The 24,957-nt window shown below is 39.5% G+C and overlaps 1 protein-coding gene across 6 annotated transcripts in view; it reads left to right on the forward strand.

The window, feature by feature from the left end:
- Positions 1 to 24,957, forward strand: part of DST (dystonin) — a 289,675-nt gene that overhangs the window by 89,472 nt on the left and 175,246 nt on the right. For 5 of the 6 annotated variants that reach the window (XM_066179759.1, XM_066179753.1, XM_066179754.1 and 2 more), the window contains 3 exons: positions 16,251 to 16,340; positions 19,133 to 19,210; positions 21,590 to 21,682. In XM_066179759.1, coding sequence (XP_066035856.1) covers positions 16,251 to 16,340; positions 19,133 to 19,210; positions 21,590 to 21,682 — 261 coding nt within the window. Of the gene's footprint in view, positions 1 to 16,250; positions 16,341 to 16,870; positions 16,970 to 19,132; positions 19,211 to 21,589; positions 21,683 to 24,957 lie in introns of all 6 variants that reach the window. The other variant, XM_066179751.1, reaches the window with a different exon arrangement.

The raw sequence follows: 24,957 nt of genomic DNA on the forward strand, positions 1-24,957 counted from the left end.
AAATCAATCTTTCAAATGTTCTCTTATCTTTAGATGAAAGGGCATATTTAGAAAACACTATATCGTGGAGGGAATGTAGAAAACATAGCACAGTAAATGAGTGCTTTTCTAGCAGAGACAGTGCACCTCTCCTAGTAAGTGCACTAACTTGAACTTGAGCCCTCAGTTTCAGCTATTTATTAAAAATAATTTTTTATTATTTAATACAAATCATATGCAACTCATATTTGCGCATTCACTGCCAATACCTTGTTTCAGACAAACCAAGATGGGAATTGTCTCATTTCAGGCATTGCAATAGGTTTATTTGAGCAGATTACTCAGACTTCTCCAGTAGATAGCTGAGGGAACAGGCCCTTTTAAGTGTCCCTCCACTAAGACATCTACCTAAGGGGAAGATGAATTGTATCCTCTAAATGCTTTTGCTCCACTGACTGTAAAAGGAAGTCAGTGTGTTTTGTCTGTCATATGTAGGGTTCAGCAAGAAGCAGAGAAGAAGATAATGAAAATTATGAGAGATCTTGAGAAAGACCAGACCATGCATGTGAACATGACCCCACTATGGTCATGGGGATGCATCACATTTTAATTTCATCTTTTTTCCCTCCTATTTGTGTTCTTTGCTTTCTTTCTCCTGTTTCTTTTCTCTGTACCTGATTATTTTTTTGCTTTTTTTTCCTCTTTATCTTTGCTCATCTCTTTTTACATTTTCCTTTCTTACTTAGTGCTTTCCTTACTCATTCTAATTAAACTCCTATTCTCCTGCAGACCTTGAGAAAGTCCTGAATTTTCATGCTTTTGTACCAGTATGTCCAAGAGGTTTTATTCTAAGTCAGCAGCATTGACACTTTTACGAGTTCCCATCTTTTGTTGGGGAATGGCATGGAAGCCTACTGTCACTCTTCTAATTAAGTTCTATATTTATGGGATGTACTGAGTAACCACAAACAGGATGACTGATAAATATTTATCTTTCTGCTGTCTGTTGCCCATCTCTAGTTGCATTAGATTCAAAGCATGTAAGTCCATAATATTTAAAATTCAGTGTTAGTCCCTTGTCAGTTCAGCTGAGTAGTTAAGCATGTTGTGTGCTTTGCTAAAATAGAAACACAGTCATTGCAGAAATATTTCCTGCTCATGTTCTTGAGATACCTAGTTTTAGACAGGTACATAATGTGTTATTTGCAAAATTAAGCTGTGTAACTTATCTTTGAATTCCACAGTTTAAGGTCAAGTGGACTGTCACTAAATTTTTTTAATACTGAAGTTTTTCTTTTGAATTGATAACAGATTTTCTGAGGACTCATTGGAGAGGACTCATTGGAGTTTTAGACTTGCTAAGGTTACTGTTTGCTGTCTGATGGTGTGGCTCCAGTTTTAACGTTATCTTTTATGTCTTGTTGACATACAGACTGGAGAGGTGAGATATTGGACTTTAGACTCGCCTGCTGCTGTGGTATGAGCTTCCAGGGAGAACTCACATGCCAGTGTAGTGTGGTGGTGTGGTAGAGATCTCTCTTCTATACACCAGCCTCTGCTTCCAGACAGTGTTTCACTCTGCTGCTGTAAAAATAGGGTGTTAAATCTTCCTAGAGCAGTAAGTAACCCTAGATGTGACAAGAACAGGTAAATTTGTGGCTGCAAGTTTTATTCTAGTGTAGTGTTCTCGTGGTCCTAAAGCACCCAAGGAGGAATCCAGCTTCCATGATAACCTAGAAATTCTTCCTGACATCCTTTGAATTCGAAACCCCAAAACTTAAGGAAATAGTGAGGCAAGTGTGAAATACAGATGGAAGATGAGATATGTCAGAAAATAAAAGAACCTGTTAATGAAAACCTAATAAAAGCAGATAAATAAAGTTGTTGTTGATTTTCATTTTCAAATCAATTAAAAATACTTTTGTAGTAGCAGGTCGTAGTCCTGAGAGATTAAGTGGGCTATCTTGAAATACTTTGTTTCTTTGCTGGAAATTATGCACAGAAAATAGGACTATAGGCAAGGCAAGCAGAGACTGGCTAGTGAAATGGTGAACACCCAGGTATCTTCCTTTCAAGGGAAAATGTTTCTTCCTTTTAATGGAAGAAAAGGTTATAGAGAGCCTCTTAACTGACCTTCTAGCAACACTCTGGGTGCCTGGGCAGCTCCCTGGTGAAGGACACCTGTCCTGTCTATGGCACTGACAGGGACCCCACCCACCTGGTGCCACTTGCAGTGTGGGTTGGATTTTGGGAGGCTTGGTTGACCATACCTTGGGAGAAACAAGCTGCTAAGGGGAGCAATGGGCAGCATCCCTTCACAGACATTAGTTGCTCCAAAAGTCACTTCTAAAGGTGTTATTAGCAAGAAGGCTTTTGTAAGTAGCAGGACAAAGTGCTTTTGAAAACTATTTTTTTAAGGCCCAGTGTTCAAAATAACGTACGGTGTTGCCATGGGTAGTGCATTAGCGAGAGAGAGAACAGCTTTTTGTTGTGCAAAGACCGAATGAATAATTCAGAATAGAAACCTGAAGTTATTGATTCCTGTGTGTCCTTCAGGCAGCACATGGATTGCAAATGGCCTCTTAGGTCGATTACTTTGTGAAATGTTCAGGTATGACCTTAATGGCAGTGGGGTCGACCATTCCTGATTGAGCACAGTCATTCCTTGCTGAAAGCTGGCACTTTACTGACACTAGTGGTTATCATTTTAGATAGCACTAGTCTCAGTGTCTTCGTTTTAGCCATGCAGTTAAAATGTCATTTAAAATTCCCCACCCCTGCTTTTAGAAGTGAGTACTTTGTTGCTCTACATCGGTGTTTAAAAGATCAGGTGCCTGGTGTTAGTCTAATGGTAGTAGCTTCTAAAAAAAAAAAAAAAATCAGTTTACCACCTTTTGATTTTGAAACACTCAGAAAAAGTGTGATTTCCTCCCCCCGCCTCCCCCCCCCCCTTAGATAAAATAAGACTGATTCCTTGCTGCGCTGGTGCATCTAAATGAGCTTTGTATGCATTCCTCCCAGTTTATTCTGACAGCTGCTGCAAACTGTGTTGTGTGCAACTTCCATAAAATTCCACTTCATTGTGGTTCCCAGCTTGCTTTAGGCATTGGGTGAAGCTAAAGGATCAGTATTTTCTCCTCTATTTTGGAATTCAATTGTTTAACTCTGCCTACTGTCTTATGGGTGGACAAAACAATATTTCAGTTTTCCCCCTGAAAATATTTGCTGTTGTGTTTTCAGGACTAATTCTAAAAGGTCTTGCAGTGCTTTTCCTTTGAGACATACTCCTTCTAAAAAACAAATAAAAATAACTCTTGAAGAACATCATCACTTAATGGTGTAAAGGAGGTTTTGTTATTTTTCCTGGAAATATGCACAATTGTAGTTTACTCATTGTGTACAAAGTTTTTCAAAAATCCTCTACTTGGAGGTAAACCACACTGCTTGGTATAATCTATAGCTGTTTGCAGAGCAGCTCAGCAAGCAAACTGGGGACGTTTTGATGTTTAATCAAAATTTAGATGAGGGAGTAAGGTAACCAGGAAACGGTGAGGAAAAGTAGTGATAAATGCCAGAAGTTAAAGCTGCAAAAGAAGAGGAAATTGTACGAAGTTTTAAAGGCTAATGATGAATTGCATCACAAAAATATCTCTGCCAGTTAGCAAATAAATAAATAAATAAACAAATTCGAGTCAATAAAAACTGTGCCACAGATTTTAAGTTTATTTGATTCTCTTTAATGCATTCAGACTCCATGACTAATTTGGAACAGGAAAGAGAATAACTGAAACCGGTAAATTAAATATGGATGAAATATAGGATAGCTTGAGCATATCGATATTTTTATGGCATGCAACCCTCTTGAACCAGTTGAGCACATGCTTTTATGTGTGTTGGGTTTTTTAAGAAATTGGTTTATATAGGTGCTCTATATGACAGAATGAGTATAAGGAGAACAAAGCCTGCCATGCAATGACTGCACAATGAATTAGACCCACTAGAATCAATATGCTTCCTATTATAGACTTAATATATTAATGTATTAATTCATTCTCTTTTTGTTCAGTCCATTGTTTGCAATTAGTTCTCAGCATAGATTTTATTTAATATTATTTATTCCTTGGAGATTGCAGAGATAAAATTCTAGCATTTGCAATTAACTGTTGACTTTTTAATTAATTGTTAAATTATGCATGGGATTATTTTTATCTATATACTTTTGATGTATCTGTATCTAATAATAATTGATATCTCAGTTTAGAAGTACTAGGGCTTGATCTAACTCCCTTTGGGCTAATGTATCTGTGCCATTGGCTCCAGTGGGAGCAGTTTTTGCCCTAGTATGTGGATTCCAGACAGTGAGCAACTTCAAACATTTAATCATAAACATTACCTAAGTAATTTTGTTCTACAGCAATATTTCACATACTCTGGAAAGCCAGGCTTACCCTGAGATACTGGAGATGTGTGACTGCATGAGAGCCTGAGAAGGCATCAGAATAAACTTGTTTTTCCTGTAAGGAAATGTGTTCTCTGTTAAAGGCACTTATGGTGCTTTCAACAGGGACATTTAAAGGTAATCACATAGTGTTCACAATGCTCCTCTACTTAGAATACTTTTATTTTAATGGGAAAAATATTTTATCAGTCAACCTTAGTATTTTTTACCTACTTCAGGCATGTTTAGACTCTATTTTCTTTGGTGAGGGTTAGTTTTGAGCTGAGTTTAATATTATTAGCATTACATTTGCATACTTTAAACAATTCCATCCTGGTAAGTTATATTTGACAGCATGTAGTACAGGCCAGGAATGGTGAGGGCAAGTTGGAAACACAAAGGGTGATGAAAACTGAGTGTACCGAAACACTGTGGCACATCTCTGGCCAAAGATAGAAAAAAAAAGGCAATGTGGCTGCTGTTGATTGGAGGCATTGAGCTGGATCAAGGAAGTTGGTGGTGGATTTTTGGTTGCTAACTTACCATTGGAAAGACAAAACTGTGTAGTGATGGGGAAAAAGTAATTTATCCTCATAATCTACAGGAGGAACAATGTGCAATTCTGCATTTGAACACCTACAAAGGAACCCTCAGTAGCCTACGTAAGAAAGGCATTTCTGTGGCACAGATCAGCTCATCCCCTAGCAGGGGTGGTTCTGTTCCCTGCCTGCTGCAGGAGTTGTGGTGGCTGCCTCTGGTGTGGACAAGTTTTGTGAGTGAAATGCCAGCCAGAGAAACCGTCTGAATCTGACAGTCTTAAAGTCACTGTCAAAGCTGCCTCGTTAGATAGGTCTGAACTGGCTGGGAGAGACTGCTTCGAAATTTAAAAAAGGAAGGTACTTTGGAAGCAACTGGTTTTAAATCCCAGGCTCACTTTTCAAAGAGAAGGGAGAAGTAAAAGCAAGATAATGAACTGGAGAAAGCAATAGGTAGGGTCTCCTGGGGAAGTAATACAGGAGAGGCAGAAATGCAGGAGATCTGGCAGTTACTGAAGGTGTTTGTGTAAGAGGCACAAAGGCAGGCTGCAGACAGGCAGAACAGATAGGAGACATTGTATAGAAAGTACTGCTGCTTTCAAGGTGTGTGAAATAAAAAGGAGCTGTACAAGAAGTGGAAATAAGGGCAGCAGGACTTAAGGTTTGTATAAAGGAGTTAATAAAGCAAGGTGGGGTAAAATCAGAGAAGTACAAGGTCCAGAATTAGTTAATGTGACGTGGAAGATCGCAGGAGAAAGGCTCTACAGTTATGTCAGCGTATGAAGAAAAAAGAAGTGTGGATACATTACCAAGGAATAGAAAAAGATAAATAGTTTTGACCAACATAGAAATGTCTGAATTACTCTGATCTCTTTGTTCTATAAAATACTGACTTGAAGAAATATGTTTTAATAAGATGAGGGTGAAATTTGGATAAGGAAACAGGAGATTGAAGAATATTTGAAAAAGTTACATTTTCTTGTCGCACAGCTTCATTTATCCAGCAGTTAGTAACTAACTGATTTGTAACACTTTATCATTCTATTTAAGAATTCAGAGTGAGGGTTGACTTCTAGAAGTCCACAATTACAATAAGCATACCTCTCTCCCAAGGAGAAGAAAAGAACGAGGAGTTACGGACCTTGCAGGGTAATTTCTCTCCTTGGAGAGACTGGAACGTCTGGTCTTTAAAAGCAGGTGGACAAAGGGCAAGTGGTGCAAATGGTTATGCCTATACTTTTTTACAAGCTGCCACATGTAGTCTCATTAGCAGATTACTGTCACAAAATTTGAATGGAAGGATAACAGAGCTTGCTGGGGTATTGCCATTAATAACTGCTGCAACTGCAGCTGGAACTGGCACTGGGAAGAGCCAGTGCCATCGGTTGTTGCTGCTGTCATGGGTGCTGTCAGTGCTGCAGCAGCATCATCTGCCTCTGGGAGGCAACACCTGTGAGCAAAGACCTTCCACTGAGGGAGCATCCCAGTGCCTGCTGCCCTCACTGTACTTCATCTTTAAGTGAGGTTTCAAGCTCTGTGACTACCTTTGTAGGTAAAGGTACACCTGTTTCTCTCTGGCTGTACATCTCTCTGGCTCCAGCCTTTTGCCCTGTCAGCAACCACTGTCATTCTTGCCCTGCCACAAACCTTACAGGGTTCATTGCTTGCCCTGGACTGTGTTGGCTTATGCCCAGGGAGCTCCAGGAACTACACACAAGCTCTTCACCCTGCCTGTGGGCAGCATGGTGCTGAGGAGACAAGGAGGCAGCTTGTAATTCTGCATCCTCATAGACACACTTGAGAGCACGTGGCTGTGAAACTGCCTGGCTGTGTGACTGCTGATCTTTGGTGGACAAGAGGTTTGTAGCCATCTCTGACAAAGTGGTAAGAAGATAAGTTTTCTTGGAAGATCAAGAGTAGTTTGTGATAGTTTGAGTTTGTTTAGTCTGAAACTAAGAAGACTGAAGGGAGACATGATAATGTGTCCTCAGTATGTAAAAAGTGTTTATGCAGAGGCTGGTGAACACATGATTTCTGAGGTCAAACTGTAGAGGAAGGGACAACAAAAACATCTGTTTATTTTACAGAAGATTTAGTTTGAAGATTAGTGAGGAAAAATGTCCCCACTTGGCTTTATAGAGAAGGTGTAGTCAAACGCTGAAACACTTGTAAGACACTGTACTGTGTCTTACATTTCCTTCATTTGGATTTTCAAGAATAAATTAGAGAAGCATCTCTAGTGTTTTCTAGCCAAACTGCACAGGAATGAGTGAGGTGATCTGTTCAGTCCTTTTTAACCTTTTACTATCTCTGACAACCTTGTAAGGCACAACCCTCCTCTGGCGAAGTATTACTCAGCTTTTGAGCCTTGAAGCTGATGGCTGCCAAATTCCTTAGCAAAGCTTATATTTTTATTACTTTAGTGATTTCAATCTGCATTAATCCTACAGTTCCAGTGAGAATGCCTTCTTTCAGATGGTTACTATGTAAAGTGAAGCTTAGTGATGTTTGCTTTATATTCTTCATTAATTGTTTATCACATACCTTTGTAAAGAAAGTATTTTTAAAAGATGAGAACAGATGGCACAAGCAAGACTCTAAGCAGGTTGTGAGTCACACTTTTTTTGATTTTAATTGTTTCTGAAATGTATAAATATCTTTAGTCTCATACACAAAAACATCAGAACCAAGTGTACTGATTTGAAGAAAAATCGAGAAGGGTTACCGTGGTGCAAAACAGGGAAGAGAGATGGATGTGCTGTGCCTTGAAATCACAACTGGTTTAAGAAGTGTTATTGGCTGGGAGTATGAGCGGAGTGACATGGAACCTCACATGACGTGCCACATGTGGCATCAGCCCCTCGTCTTCTCTTAGAGTTATCCACAAAATGAAGGTTAATTCTGTGTAGTAGATTCTAAAATTTGCTGGACATCTGTGACTTTATATTTTAGAACTTTAAATTGTAGCAGTGATGGAGAAGATATCCATTTTATGTTGGTAAATACGCATTTCTGCTTGTGAATCTGCAGGAGCTCCACTGAGGTGGATTTGCTGATCTCAATATGCAAATTTACAAGCAGACAACCAAGACTTTGCCAAAGATTAATAGCAGTGAGGGAGAGTAGTGCTGTGAGAATGACAGTAAGTAGGTGGAGTGGGACCTGGGAGCATATCCTGAGTGGTTGGACCAGTGTTGGTGGGAGAGAACCTTCCAGCCTATTCCTCAAAATATTTTGAGATGTGTCCAGTTCTCGGCTCTCCATTATAAGAGAGACATGGAGCTCTTGAAGCAGGTCCAACAGAGGGCAAAAAAGATGGTTTAGGGACTGGAGCATTTCTCTTACAAGGAAAGATTGAGAGAGCTGGGCCTCATCTCAAGAAGAGATGACTGAGAGGGAACTCATCAATGTGTTATGAATATCTAAAGCATGGGTGTCAAGGAGATGGACCAGGCTCTTCTCAGTGGTGCCAAGCAAAAGGACAAGAGGCGATGGGGAGAAACTGAAGCACAGGAACTTCCACCTGAACATGAAGAACTTTACGGTGCAGGTGAGCATGCACTGGAACAGATTGTGGAGTCTCCCTTAGTGGATATATTCAAGAGCCATCTGGACACAATCTTGTGCAATGTGCTCTTGGGTGAGCCCGGTATGAAGGTTGGACCAAATGACCCACTGTGGTCTCTTCCAATCTGGCTCATTCTGTGATGGCATTATTGGAGCCAATTTCTTTTTCCTGTAGGAAGCAGAAAGGACTTTGACATTTAGGGCACTTGCTTAAAGTTCTTCTGTACAATGATGCTGTTTCAAATATCACACATCTACTGAAGTCCACAAAACAGCTCCCCAATGTGTGTGTTTATGTCCTACTGTTTGATATATATGTAAGATTATACCTCTGCTAGCGTACTTGCTGATTTGGGGATTAGGAAAATACTGGAATCATTTAATGAAGCAAAAACATGGGAAGTTAAGAAAAATATAAGGATATTTGGCAATATTTAGCAATGGCCACATTATTTTTTTTAATTGAGCCAGAGTATATTTATACCTTAAAGCCATACAAATATTTTATGATTTGTAGTTATCCTGAGACATGTGGAATAATTGAGGGCAGAGGCAAAACAGAGTATGCAGAAGCAATGGATGATTGAGTTGTCTGGGAGAAATGTGAAGGTTAATTTGGAAAAAAAAAGTGACTGATTTAAGCTTTTAGATACAAGGCCAGGCTGTTAGAGGGGTGGAACACAGGAAGCGTGTTATGGTTATCATGATAATAGAGTGAAAAGCATTGACCAGATGAGAGAGTGAAGGATGAATCCAAGGATAAATCGTCAGTTAGAAAACATCTGTTATAAACCAATATTAGGGATGTTGAACTCACTCTGTAAAGAAGACTTGTTTAAATGTGCCTTAATAAAATCATAAAGAAATTTTATGAAATTGAGTAACATTAGCTGTGTCTGCTATTTGTGAGAAGTAATATCCAGAAACATATTCAAACAAAAAAATTACTCCTGAGTATGACATAAAGAACCGTTTATTTTCTGTGAACCACCAGAATTTCCTGCAGAGTGGATTATTAGACTGCTCAGCAAAAGAAAAGAGTGAAAATGAGTTTTGGAACCACTAGGCCTATAACTGGATTTGCCAGACTCTGCTTGCAAATGAGCAGGAGGACAGAAGAGACCTGGCACAAGGGTGTGTGCCAGCTTGCTGCCAGCCTTGAGCCGGGGAGAGCCAAGTGGGGTGTGCTGGGTGGGGTGTCCAGCTCTGGAGCTGCAGGAACAGCACCATCTGCAGCCCTGCCTGTGCCCTGCCTGGCCCTGCTGTCTGTCACACAGCTTCAGTTCTCCTAATGAAGATTAAATTCCCTTAATTAAACTGGTGTGCTTGTTTATCTTTAACAGAACGAGTGAAATTTAGTATGGGATTCAGTACAAAACAAGGATTGTGACCAGGGTGTGTGTTTGGAGTTCAGGTTTTTTCCCAGCAGTAGATTTTGGGTTTAGAGGAGGAGATTAAAGACCAGGGGTGACTCGGGGAGGCTGTCGGTGTGCGTGTCAGTCTGCACGGAGCTTTTGCTCCCTGATCTCTTGGCATGGCACCAGGCTGGCCATGGAGCGCAGCTCAGCATCTCACTGCCCCATGCAGCGGGGTGGGGGGAGATTACCTGACGGGGAGTGGGCCTGCAGGGTGTTGAGCCATACTCATCCTCTACATGGGGGAATGTGAGAAAGTCTGTAGAGTAAAATTAAGTGCTCCTGAAAATGTTTGAAGGAGCAATTTCCTTGGAAGATCAGTCACGTGGGAATGTTTTGACAAATCTCATATTTTGACAATTACATGCTTCATGGATCTTGTTACAGCCTGTTCAGAATTTTAGAGTGTTGCTCACAAATCATGCTGCATGTGTCAGGCTACTAAGTCTCTTTTTTTGTACACAAATACAGCTTTTTATATTAGAGGTCTTTCTTATTCTTTACTTTTGGCATAGGTTTTTTTGTTATCATGCAGTTAGAATTGCCACAGTGATTTCTTAAGTTTTAAAAATGACGGGACTAAAACGTGCATGTTCTCAAAACTTACCGAAAACTGTTTCCCCCATAAGTATCATTTTTAATAAAAATTCTACTTTAAAAAGGAACTTAAGTGTGTTTTTAGGAAGCTGAAGCATTAGGGAAACTCATCAGGGTGTCAGGATCTCACCAGTGGCCACAGAAGTTTTTCAGCTCTTTGAATGCTGATGGCATTTGCTGTGGAACACTGTCGTCATAGGAGCTCTTAACTATTTATTTTTTATCTTGGTGAAAATTGTTTTACTGTTACTGAAGTGAGTCAGAGTTCTAAGAGATCTTTCTTCCACGGGCATTGACTCAAATTCTTAAAGAATGAATTTGAAGTTTATCGTGAAACTCACAGTGGCCTTGTGCCAGCTGTCATTTGGACTTATCTGTGACCTCAGTGGTAATTAAGGCCTGACCCTTTTTTTCCCTAAACACACCCCTTACAGTTCTAACTTTTGAGATTTTTCCTGTTTTTCTTTGAAAAATCAGTAATGCTTTATATCTGGGCATTTAATTAACTTTGCTTCCAGAAGCAAGGAGAGCAGCACTTGAAAAAGACTTTTCCAGGCAATGTGGTCTGAACAGCCTGAGTTGGATCTGAAATATTATAATTCTTGATAACTTCTGGGTAATGACTCTGATTTTATGAAGACCTGACAACTGAACATCAGTTATTCAAAATAAATATGGCTCAGATTTGATTTTAATATGAAACCATAAGAAAAGGTCTAATTTGGCATGTTCTCACAATTATATCTCCAGCTTAATTATAATATAGAAGGGGAGAGTTCTGATGTTTTTAAGGCAGGTATTTGATTATAGTAGTCTGCTTTCCTGACCCTGTAAAAAATGGATAATTTTGCAAGTAAGTGAGCACAAAACTCTGCCTTGTTTCCAAGTCATGCAGCTTGCCAGGGCCACAGTGATTACCTCACCTGCCTCGGGGATTTCCTGGTGGCCTCCAGTACATGGGCGTTACTTTGAGTTGTTCCTGCTTGATCTGATTATATTCTCTCTCCTGTCTCTTTTGCCTCCACTCTAGATTCTGTAGCACATTTATGTTTTTTTCTGCTTCTTCACGCACTATTTCGGTTGAGAACGTGCTCCATACATTTTAGGTGCTGGTCTTGAATACACTACATCCTAACATGAAAGTCTGAGGGATCTTTTTGTATGCTGTGTGTGCACCCACTGCCAGAAATGGGCACAACCCTATTTTCTATATTTAGTTCTAATTAGGAAAAAAGGGTGTGATTCTTCTTTGTTTTAGTAGAATCATCATAGAATCCTAGAACAGTTTGGGTTGGGAGGGACCTTTAAAATCACAGAATAAGCTGATTTGGAAAGGAACCTACAAGGATAATCCAGTCCAGTTCCCAGTTCTTCGGAGCACAATCCCCAGGAGTTGCACCATGTGCCTGAGGGTATTGTCTGAACACTTCTGGAACTCTGTCAGGCTTGGTGCTGTGACCACTGCCCTGGGGAGCCGGCATCCTACCACCCCCTGGGTGAAGAGCCTTTTTCTAATACCCAACCTAAACCTCCCCTAACACACCTTCAGGCCATCTAGTCCAATCCCCCTTGCAATGAGCAGGGTCATCTTCAACTACATCAGGTTGCTTGGAGCCCCATCCAACCTAACCTTGAATGTTTCCAGGGATGGGACATCTTCCTTTCTGGGAAATCTGTTACAATGTTTCACCACCCTCACTGTAAAAAATTTCTTTCTTATATCTGGTTTAAATCTACTTTCTTTTAATTTAAATCTCTTACACCTTGTCCTATTACAACAGAAGTAGGTATGTCTGTGTTAGAGTGACCTGTGCATCTCCTGTCCATCCTTGTCAAGATTGGGCTGGTTTTGCTTGCAATAGCAGAAGTGACAGTCCTTCCCCTTCTACCATATAACTCTAAGCTGCCATTAGTGTGTAAAACTACAGAGTTTTGTTCTAGAATCAAGACAACTAAAATCAATAAGAATTGTAAGAAATAGGTTTTCTGTGGAAGATGGTTTTTTTCTGCTGTGACTGATGGCAAAACCAGAGGTCACCATGGGCAAGTTTGGTTCACTAAGCATTGTCATCTAGGACTGCTTGAAATAAGGGTGTTCAGTACAGACATCTGTGGGGGACTGGCCAGCAGGACCTAGGCAAACATTAGTCTTCTGGAGAAAGAAGGGAGACCAAGTGCTGTAGCCCCTAAACATAAATCAGCTCTGTAGGTATGTGACCAGGCAGCTGAATCATGCTCTTCTTTCCCTGTCAGGGGAAGAAGCAGACAGGGGTGACAGGTGCTGTGACACCAGCTCACAGAGGAGGTGGGGGAGCCTGCTGGGACAGGGAATTTTATAGAAGGAGCAGAACAGTGTGGGGATCCAAGTGGAAGCTTTTGGGGCAACAGCCATCTTCTTGAGTCTTCCTCTCTTGTGTCTGGCATGCTGGGGTCTGGGGTCAGGATTCAAGCTTTACAGGATTAAAAGCTGGTTTTTGGTAGTGGTGGTGCAGAGATTCCCCAAGGCACTAGACTGCAAAGCATAAGCTTGCTGGAAATGGATGATACAAAGATATCTGATGCTTATGTTAGGGAGAATGGAGCTTTCCTTACCACAAGCATCATAGTATACGTGCCAGAAGATGAAGATCAGAAGATGAATCACTTCTGAAACAGTGCCTTTGTATTCACTGTGTCTCCTTTTCAGGGGTGAAGCCATTTTACTTTTCTTGTTTAACTTTTGTCAGATGCTCCTCAGCCACTCGGTGTTCCCCACGTCTTCCTTAAAGAATCTCTTCTCATGCCCAAATTATCAAATCTGCCACACTCACATGGGTATATTGCAAAAAGTTGCCTGAAGCAACGTGTAACCTACTTTGCGTGTAGACCTTGTAAAATGTTGGGCTGACAATTCTGTGATTTTATTGAAAAGCCACAAGAACTGTTGTGAAATACTATGGACTCAGTGTATCCCACGCATCTGTCCAGGGACCCCTCTCTGCATCCAGTATTTATGGTGCTATGTGTTTTGGAGGAGGTTGAATGTGGCAGTAAAGAGTAATGAAGTACTTATATTTGCTTCTTATAAGTTAAAAGAATTCGTTACACGTGTTGAGAGACAAAGAATTGCCCAAGTGATAGTTAAGAGAGAGGTGTTTGTTCAAGCTTTTCCTGAAGTGTCAGTGTAGGATCTCTTGAGAAGGGCAAGATACTCTTTTTGGAAGAAGTGATCTGATGCTTTGAATGAACATACTTGCTCACATCAGTTGCCCAAATACAGCATGTTAGATGCACATCTGCTGCTCAGAGTATTGGAAGAAATTTCTTATTACGTTGCCCTGTACCAGGAAGACTAGCACAGTATGTACTAAATGATTAATCCTCACAGTAATTGCTAGCCAGTGGAGAGCTAAGACAGATGCATAAGGTGTACTGCTGGTTTTCCTGTTTTGGCAGCTCTGTGCCAGTTTTTTTATATCCAGTGTGAGTTCATCTCTGAAGTGTCTGTGATTTCTAGAAAGATAATCTGGGGAAGATGGTTGTCTTTGTAATACTTAGGAAACCTCAGAGCATAAGAAACAAACAGAAGGTTAACAAATGTGTGCTGTGAGTGACAGAATAGCAGGATAACAAAATTATCTTGCATCTAATGGATAAAAAAAGCAGGCAGAACAGAAATAGTGTTATTTTCTCACCCCACAATTCAGATACCTGCACATTGAGCAAATCCCCTGAGTTTCATGTTGAAAACAATGTGCATATTGACTTGGTGCTGCACAAACAGTTCTTTAACTGTGCCGGTGCAGTGTCTTTAAGATGTATGCCACTTCCCCTGGCCTTAACCTTACGTCCTCCTGTGCCTCTGGCCACAACCTGCGCTGTGTGTCTGTTCCTGCTGGGGATTCTGCTTTCCGAAGAGAAGTGGAAAGTGACATGTCCTGTGTGATGGGGCAGGCAACTCTCTCACAGGGGTTTGTCATAAAGAAAACTTGCCTACTTTTAACAGGAAGAGTTTAGCATTCAGTTTGATATAGTTCTTGGAATATAAAAATAACAAGTGGGTTAAAAACTAAAGATTCTGATTCTTCTCATCTTTCAAGTGTTTATCAGTTGAATCTTGTATGAGGAATATAAATTATTTATATGGCTTCCCTTTTCCTTCCTTTCACCAGAGATGTAGTAGGAGAACACCTGTTCTTTTTCTTTGTTCAGCTTAGAAGTACATCAGTATTATCAGAGAAAGTTTTGCTTACATTTTTTATGTTAATTGCTTGCAGGATTAAAAAAAAAGTAACTAAAATTAAAGTGATACTATTTTTGTGTATGTGAGTGAGGGTGTAAAGCTTATGTACATGTATTAGAGTATTGGGTTGTGACTTGGCTGTGTATGTAGAGTCCATGTAAGCATTTTGGAAAATATGTGTTGCAATTCCTCATGGAACAGTCTTCTAGATGACTTGTTCTGGCTAGTCTTCAGCACAAGCACAAATACGTTCTGATGCTACTCTCAATCAAGATGACGGTGTTTGTGAAAACAGATTGCAGGGTAATTTCATGTTTAAAAATTCGAGTAGGAAGGAAACTTGAACTAAAAAGCATTTATGAAGCTAATCTTAGATATGGAGACAGTTATTTCTGCTACAGGATGAATCTCAAAATTCCCTCAAAAGTGTGGCAAACGAAGTTGTTGTATTAAGTTGATGATCTGCGTCAATTCTTGCTGCTCTCATCACTCATATATGTTGGCAGTCAGAATGTGTCCCATCTCATATTGGGAATACAATTCATCTCTAGCAGAGGTGAGGAAGAAGAGAATTTCTGATGTTGTATTTTATCCTAAGATTAGGAAGTTTCTGATCTGCTGGTTTAACAGGAACACCAGGGAGCTGACAATAAACTGTAGCTGGACAGCCTTCAACCTCTGCCCTAGCAAGTCAAAAATCTCTGATTCTGAAAAATTAGGTCCTTTGTGTCACATTGAAAGCGCAGCTGGCTGAAAATGCTTAAGACATTTCAGATAAAGTTGTATTCAAGTTAATGGTAAGAATCAAGAATCTGGCCTGTGGACAGGTATCTCCCAGGTTTGTTGTGCCTGTCAGTAAAGGTGGATCTTTCAGCTGTCTCTTTTGTCATTGCAGCCCCTCACTAGATCAACCCAATGTCATAGTTCTTTGGTACAGTGTGTAAGTTGGGTGTGTGAGTCGTTGGGAAAGCTCTCTAAGTACTGAGAAACCTGAGGTGATTAACATGTGGTTAATTGGTAGATGGTATGCTTTCATTAGAAAGTGTGTTACTTTTGTCCTGACTGCTGCGGACATGTGTGTTGCTGCTGACATATATCTGTTGTGTATTTTTTTACAATTCATTGAATCTAGCTACTGTTGTCATAGTGGTCATTATTTAGGTCCAAATGGGAGAGTATCTGATATTGTTTAAATTGTCAGATACTGATTTTTTCATTGATACATGCATTCATTATCTGTGACTTAATACTGTTTTTCTTTTCATTTAAGTGACATGAAGTGTGGTGAAACTGTGCAAGTGCAGACAGAGATGTAAATTTTGTCAATTACAAGTTATTTGCATTTTTAAATTTGTCATGACAGTAAAGAAATAAAAAAAAAATGCTGAGGTATAGCTGAAGTTTATCTGTATTTTAAAAGATATGCATTAATACAAGTGTGAATTCTCAGGTGTAAGCAGGGATCTTGTATTTATTTTTTGCATTTATCTGTGCAGGTTCGAAAGCATGTGAATGATCTATATGAAGACCTAAGAGATGGGCATAACTTAATCTCACTTCTAGAAGTCCTTTCTGGAGACACCTTGGTAAGCTTTTAGGTCTTAATACAATAGTTTCAGATTGTTAATTATGCTTTTTCTCTGTTTGTGAACTCCTTGTGTATTGACTGCCGTGGATTTCTGTGATATATTCTTTAATCTGTGACCTGATACCAAAGACACAAGTTGTATTTCTGTTGGTAAATATGCTGGTGTGAATTATGTGGGGGAGTGCAGTCTGTTCTCTTCATTTCTTGTGGTTAGTGAGACTTCCTTTCTTAATAGGGTATTGCACTATTTCTTTTGTTCTTTCCTTTTCCTTCTGATTTTTGTTTTAACAAGTATTGGATGCTTAATATCTTTTTGCATTTAAGGGAGTAACTTACAAATAACAAGGATCAAATGTCCCTGAAATTGTCTAACACGCTCCTCAGGTGTCATTTCCTTTCTTTGTGAGCATTACTTCCCTTGCTTGGTATTTGTTCTCTTCATTATGTTCTTCTTTTCATGCTCTTCTTTTCATTTGTGGTCTGTCTTGTGTTTTTGCTGTCCTGTCTCCTGTCTGTTGTATTCATTAGCCAAGAGAGCGAGATTTTTTGAAGACCTTACGGTTGGTGAGTTCAACAGAAGCATGCGCAAATGAACAGCATGAGGATGTGGAGGATGAGGATAAGGGGGTAGGTGCCGACCCCCATAACTGTACTAATGTAGTGTTTGAAGTGTGGTGTCTGCTAATGTGAATTCTTAGTTTGGTGTGCTGCAGTAGTGGGCTGTAGAAAGGACAAAAGAACTTCTGTTGATAAACCAGGATACATGTGTTTATGGTGGAGGTATGGTAAAAACAAATTTTTTTCAGTCTTTTTGTGAACAGCTAAAATGCTAAGATTTCTATTTGTTTTCTTTCATTATACTGTACAAAACCATGGTGCAAATGTATACTGGACAACACTATCAAGAAGACATAAAATAATTTTTAAAAATAATAGATAGGGTAATACCATAATTCAATTAAACTAAGACTTTCTTTTTAACTTGCAAAGAGTATTGTCCGTATACAAGTAATTTAGACAAAGACTTGAAGGTTCTTCTTAGTGAAATCAATGGCAAAAAAATGATTTGTCTTAATTATAAGCACCAGTTTACTATGTGCATGGTGTGCGTGCCATAATATTGGATAATGTCTTGAAATAAGGTAATTCAGTGTGCAGATCTGATTGTTAGAATTTCCTATATGTAGTAGTGATTTTTATCAAAGCAGGAAGACTAGAAGTTAAGCAACAGCTTTGTGTTGTGGCTACTAAAAATACAGATAGTTTTCAGGGTTTATCTTTCTTGCAACAAATGCTGAATTATCAATTCTTTACATTTTGCCCATCCAGAAGGGAAATATCTACTCATCAAGTGTAAAATGTTGGGCGCTTGTTAGTCCAAGTGAGCTGTTTCATGCCTTTTTAGACCTTGCCTTTTGGCATTTGCTAAAGCAACTTGCTGTCGTAGGGCCCGAGTGCCTCCCTGGCTCCCGTGTGTTGTGCTGCAGTTGTGATTTCAGTGGAATTCGTCTGCTTTTTTTCTACAGTGCAGCATCAATCAAATTTTATAAAAAAAATATTTCCCCTCTGAGATGCTAACTGTGTATTTTGGGATTTACTATACCTTCCATGTTGTGGAAAACCAAGTTCCAGGTCTGCAGTCTTTCATTCCATCCACGGGAGGTACTTTATAGCAAGGGCTGTAGTTCTTGGTCCACAGTTATTGGTGTGAAAAACAAGGGGCTAAATAGAAGATTCTGTAATGGAAATTAAAATTATTTTTGTTTCAGTTTATGCTTCTTATTCAACTTCATTTTCCTGTGTTTCTTTTTGGCAAGCATCTGATACTCCGTAGGGGGAAAAGAGGCAGTTGAGGAAGGCTTGGGCTTATCTGTGTGTTTCACAGTGATTGTCTGAGGAAATGCTCATTTTCATGGCTGATCCCTAGCAATTATAGTCCGCTTCAGTTTATTGCTGTGAAACTTTGTGAAAAATCTGAAATAAGGAAGAATAGAAGGACTTGGATATGATGTTGATGATATAAATTTAACTGCTTTCCCATGCTGATCTGTGACAGCTAAGTATGTGTTTTCTGTGTGATTCTTCTTGGTGATTTTACACTAACTGCATGCAGTTTTGCCATGTTTCCGTTAACACACCGCTCATTTTTATTTTACAGTTTCTTTCTGATAGTTCTGACCTTGCTTTGAGGGGAGTGACTTGTTAGTTTTTTTCATGCTTTAAAGTTTTCTACCCAAATCAAGAGTTTAAACTTACATTCTAGGACTATTTATGTCATATTATTCTGTTTGGAGGAAGATACTATCTTTTTAAGATGCTTTAAATAAATATGCATAGCTATCATAATGATTATGCAGTCATACCATTAAGCCATGAAGTTCCATACAGAGGTAAGCTTTTCCATCACAGAATTTACCAGAACAATGTAAAAGTCCATGACATTACTTATGTTTTGTTTTGCTTAATACACTGTAAATATTTTATAATAATGTATTCCAGTTTAGTTTCTGTAGGTAATAGCCCTTCTTGGCCTTAATAGTACTTTACAGGGGACAGCTATCAGTCTGCATGGATCAAAGTTGCAGTTGGGGACCACTGCTCTCTCTTGCCATCCACTGTACTAAAAAATAACTACAGTTAAAATAAATAGTTAAAGCACACTTTTCCACCAAAGGTGTTGACTTCATTAAAGCTGTAGTGCTTCAAATGTTCTACATGGTGTGTTTAAATCAGGCTGTTTGTTCTTTAGTCTGATGAGAAAATCTCACAAATACTGTTTTCCACTTGTAGCCCCGGGAAAAAGGTCGGATGCGTTTCCACAGACTGCAGAATGTCCAAATTGCACTTGACTATTTGAAAAAGCGCCAGGTATGATGAAAATAATAGTTTAAAAAAAGAATGAATGCAAATTTTGTCACTTATAGCTAATAAATAACAAATTTGCCCTGTTTTGTCTCTGGTGCATATTGTCTAACAGCTGCTCATGTAGGCTCAGACTTATGTCATGCTGGAGATGGTTAAGAGAGATGTGGGAAAGGTAGTTTTACAGCACCCTTCCCTGAGAAATAACAACACATTCCATGTGTTATATGCTGTTAAAGAGGAGAAAATTATGGGTGACATCCTTAGGAGTTGCTTACAGTGAATTTAACAGTCTTTTATGCTGCCCAGATTCTAGTTGGTATGCAGTTTTGTTCACAATCTAATTTTTAGTGCAAAACGCCAATTCAAATATATTAGAATGTTTTATGGGAGTTCCTTGTTTTGATTGTATTTGTTTTGGGAAAACTTTCTCAAGCTTTGATCCTGATTAAAGCAAAACTGGTCTTTTTAGAACAATACAGAGGTGTCAGAGTCACCTGGGCACTGTGGAATATTCAGGCTTAATTTCACTTTTATCTCCTTTTAGCCAGACACTTGAAATCCACACTGCTGTATTTCTGCTGCTATGAATTTCCTTCCAATTTTCACTATCTTTTAAACACTTACAGAAGTCTTGATTTCTCCCTTTACAAAATGGAAATTAAAAAAAAAAAATCCAAAACATGGAAAGAAAAACTGTTCCTCCCTATCCATCACATCCCAATGAATTGACACTGAAAATCTACTTTCTGATTGGTTGATTAAAAAAAAAAATTGCATTGTTTTTCTATTTCAAAGGTTTGAAATAATATGAGGCAGCAAACCATAGACAGATACTTAGTTTTGTTATGAAACCAGATGTCCTTTTGCATTTTGAAATTTCAAACTTGCCTTTCGGGTCACTGAGTGGTGTGTACACCGAGTACAAAATCCTCCTTTGCTGAGTTCAAAGCAAACTTTTCCTGTTAACCTAAGTGAGCCACTGAACAAGTACACTACAAAGTAAATGAACAGCTACTTGACAGTCACAATGGCATTTTTATGCAGCAGGAGCTCAGGACTTGTGCTGCACCGTGCCTTATTTATGCATGGCAGACCATGTGTATTAAGATGCAGGAGGTGTAGAGCTGTGTCATCCTCGCATTTATGAACGTGCATGTGCTGCTGTTGATTGTGATCTGAGGATTTTCATGCTCTCTTTAGCCTTTCAGCTTCATGAAGATGGCTGCTTTCTAGTATACAAAATGTTTGTAGGGCTTTGGTCTTGGCAAATGGTCAGTGGGGCTTGCAGTTGATTAACGTTTCAGCCCTCTAGTCGGTGTTTCTAAACTGTATTTAGGAGTTAACTGGCCCAGGTTGGTTGTGTAACCTCCAAGTACAATGCTTTATTGTGATTGTAGAGCAGAGAAAGCCTATATATTGATAATTTTGAAGCCTGAGTTGAGAAATAAACAAACAACAAACTGTGGAATACACTGTCTTTCTTGCAGAGAGTGTGGTTTGGTGCTTTTTTCCCCTCCAAATATTTAAGATTATCTTTGCAGATCAAAAGAAGGACATGCCTTTGCTTGTTCAGTTGATAGCAGGGTATTTGTTGAAAAGCATGTGCATGCAGCTGTACTAATGTAGGCATAAAATGTCTTTTCACTGGGTCATCTTTAACTGCTAGGCTATATGGATGCATAATATATAGAGAGAAATTAAATATAATAATAAAATTAGACAAAACCCTCAGAATTATTGAGCTCACAGTGGGTGTGAGTTATGGGAGTGTAATAACAGCAGCTCTTGTTTTAATCCTATTAACCATTTGTTTATAGCACTATGAATGAGTTCAGCATCAGAAACTATAATAATTATTGGCTTTTTTAAGCCACTGTTTACTTAAATGTGGTACTACGTTCCTAGTTTTATCAAGCCAGACCTGTGTTTTAGCAGGCCAGTTCTCCTACTGCTGAATCATTGCTTAAGCGCAGGAAAGCGTGGGGTGGAAGAATGGCAGCAATAACTTCCCAGTGTCGGCACTGCCCTGGGACTGATACAGCAGCTACAGATCATTGGATTCATGTTATCCTGCCCTGCTCTCTCGTGCTTTCCCCTTTTGACAAGAGCCAAGGCAAAGGGTATTTGGCATGGGGAGCAGATCTGCCAGCCTACTGACAGCTGAGGAATTTCCTCATCCCGGTGTGAGTGGGAGAGGGCAATTCCTGGCAGGTCGCTTACAAGCAGAATGCAATTCCTTTCTGCTTTTGAGAGATAGAAAACCCAGCAGAGTAGGCTCAGGAAGTGAGTAGTGCATCCTTTGCAGTCATGTCTGTGTAATGCATTATGTTTTTGTGGCATATTTATTTCAATTTTGCCTGTATTTTCTTTCTGTGATGGCAGGTGAAACTGGTTAACATCAGAAATGATGATATAACAGATGGGAATCCCAAATTGACTTTGGGGTTGATATGGACCATAATTTTGCACTTTCAGGTAAGCCTAGTTTTGCTTGACTGTATGTTTTTGGTCAGATTCTTGCATAGTTGAGAGGAATATCGACTTTGACAGGACTCCATAGATTTTATGTCTTCTCTAATGTATTTCTGAAGGTTTTGATGATGTATTATGATTATTTCATGGTGTAAACTGAATCTCAAGATTTTATTTGCTAATTTCCTGTATGTGAACTGAGAGAAAAATTGCTTCAGTTTTGAACATCATTAAAGACAGTAATTGATGTATTCCTTCCAGTGTTTGGACATATCTTTCTTGTTTTATTCTACAGACTTATTTTGATGAGTATTAAAATATACTGAAAACTGAATATTTTTTTCATTCAGGATCTGCTGCTATGAGTATTTTAGCAAGCTGTACTCTCAGCCTCTTCTAGTAGTTCCTCCCACATCAGCACTGGTTTCTAGCCCCAGCAATGGTGGCATGGGTCACACTAGGTGGCACTCTGGTTGTTGTACACTGGTGGGATTGTGTACAGTATAATGCAGCCTTACAGTGTGTGGTGTTGAATTGCACCTCAAAAGGAGGCTTGCATAATGGCCCTGGCTGTAGATGATGTAATTCAGATGACAGATAATTCCCATTTAGTGACTGCAGCATTGTTAGTGATGAACTCCCTGCTGTGCAGGCATTTTAAATGATCAGAAATTCGCAAGATCACACAGAAAAAGCATGGTTCACTTGGGAGTATTCCACACTGGATTTATGACTGAAAAAGATTTCTTAAAAAAACCCAGAAAGGTTTTTAGGATCTAATAGGCCCTTCTGCAAATCCTAACGAGGAGCAAAGGCATGAACAGGGCCAATGGTACCAGGATATAAACAGGGTGCACATCTCATCCTGGACCAGCACATAGAATAAAGGAGAAACCACTAGCAAGGACCTGGAGTTCCCTCAGCTCCCCTTGTCCCATCAGTCTTTGCTCCCACATGGTTATATAGAGAAAAAAAGGCTGGGTTTAAATATATTTAAGCATGACCTAAAGAATTAGGCTGTGATTGAAAGTTGCTCTATTTTAAGAAATAAAGACTATTAACAACTCCCTAATAGAAGCTGTTGGTGGAAGTTAAACCTTTACTTTATGTGTATTTTATGTTTCTGAACCTGATTATTAGGTTTTTGCAGAATGGAATTGTTAGTTTTTCTTATTAGATGAGGCACAGGATGTCTGGCACAATTTCAGGTGCTTGTAAAAACTGATGAACGTTAGTGCTACAGTTGTAGAAAATGGATGAAAAGGAAAACCAATTTATATAAATTGCCTTAGTTAGGTGAACTGGTGTGGCAAGGATTTTCCCCTGTAAGGTAGTAAGCTCCATATGAAATATGTTGAAGCATTTAAATTGCAGCCAAAACACACTTCACTGTGTCCTAACCCAAATAACTACCAACTGAATGTCTGCAACTACAATTCAGATCTTGTAGATCTGTCAGAGTAGAATATTTCAGTTGGAGAATTACAAGGGTCACCTAGTGGGACTGCCTGGGCAATTCAGGACTGTCTGAAAGTTCAAGCATGTTGCTTAGGGCACTCTCCAAATGCATCTTAAACACTGACAGGCTTGGGGCATCGACTGCCTGTCTAAGAAGCCTGTTCCAATTTCTGACCACCCCCATAGAAGAGAAATGCTTCCTGATGTCCAATCTAAACCTCCCAGCACAGTTTTGAAGTATTCCCATGTGTCCAGTGGCTGGATATCAGAGAGAAGAGAATCAGAATGGTTTGGGTTGGAAGGGGACATTGAGAATTACCTTGTTCCAACGCCCCTGCTGGGGGCAGGGAAACCTTCAACTACAGAACACGACAACTTCAACTCAGAAGGAGTTGAAGGGAGACCTTCAACTACAGGGCAACTTCAACTCAGAACCCCACCCAACCTGGCCTTGAACTCTCCCAGGAATGGGGCATCCTAACATTCCCAGGAATGGGGCATTCTATTAACTTCCCTGGGATCTGTTTCATGATCTTCCCAGGCGCAGAGGAGAGGCTGACAGGTCTATAGTTCCCAGCACTGTCTTTTCTTCCATTTCAAAAGATGGGTTCCATTTTAAAGAGCTTAATGCTTCCTTCTAGTTCCCCACAGAGCAGTGAGATCACTCTTCAGCCTCCCTTTCTCCGAACTAGACAAAACTCAAAGTTCTCAGGTGCTCCATTTAGGACATGCTTTCCATCCCTGCCATCAGCTTTGTTGCCCTTCACTGGACATATTCAAGGACCTTCATACCCTTCTTAAACTGTGGGGACCAGAACTGCACACAGTTCTCAGAGTGAGGCTGCACCAACACTGGGTACAGCAGGATTATTAGCTCTCGTTGCTGGCTGTTTGGGCTGTGTTTGATACCCCGCAGTATGGGGTTTGCCATCTTGATGACCTCCTTTTTCAAAATAATATATTTCAAAATTGATGAAAAAGTAATTTTAAGGATGACTACTGGTGCTTGACTAAATATTAAGCCTCTTTAATAAATATGAAGTAACTGAAGAACAGGATGTTTAAAAAAATATATTCTTTTTGTTGCTAATGGCTGCAGTATACTTACATTGAATGCAGAAGGGATTTGTAAAGTGATGTAAGACACACACCCTGCACTAGTCTGTGCTTGCATAACATTTCCTGCTGTGCCACTTTTTTTGAAGAATATGGTAATTCGGTGTCTTTGTCACCTGCATCTGACCACTTGGGGTCCAGAATGTGAAGTTCAGAAGTATTTCCATGCTTAGACCTCAAGTTCTTTTTTTTTCTTCACTTAGATTTAAAATCAGGGAAAAATCTAAACAGCAAAGTGTACCAGGGGAGTCTTCACCAAGGGATAAAGCATTGTGATAGTAACTGTGTTTATGCATGGAGTAGTTCCATAGTCATTGGGAAAGTTGTGATGAGATTCAGTTTGAAGTTAAGACACCTAAATCTGTGCGCTTATGGGGAGCTGTGTTCTTATGCAATTGTCTAAATTGTCCCTTTAATCTGATAATCAGAAGGATAGTGGTTTAGTCTATACAGTTAGTACAGCCGAGACAATGAGTCAACTAATGAGCTACCAGAGGTTCACTCCACTCAACTAAACATAAACATCTGTGTTGTTGGAGAATTATGAGACACCCATGTGAGTATGAGAAGCGTGACATGGGTCTTATGGGAAACCCACTCTCATCTGAGAAGAGACAGATCAGGCAGGATCAACTGCTTCTTAAATGCTTCTTAAATATTTAGCAATGGATTTGAGGCCTAGGGGCTAGACAATACAGAGGGTG

Source organism: Chamaea fasciata, unplaced genomic scaffold (genome assembly GCF_029207755.1).
Source record: "Chamaea fasciata isolate MVZ Bird 193981 ecotype frontalis unplaced genomic scaffold, bChaFas1.0.hap1 SCAF_3, whole genome shotgun sequence".
In the NCBI taxonomy this organism is placed as follows: Eukaryota; Metazoa; Chordata; class Aves; order Passeriformes; family Sylviidae; genus Chamaea; species Chamaea fasciata.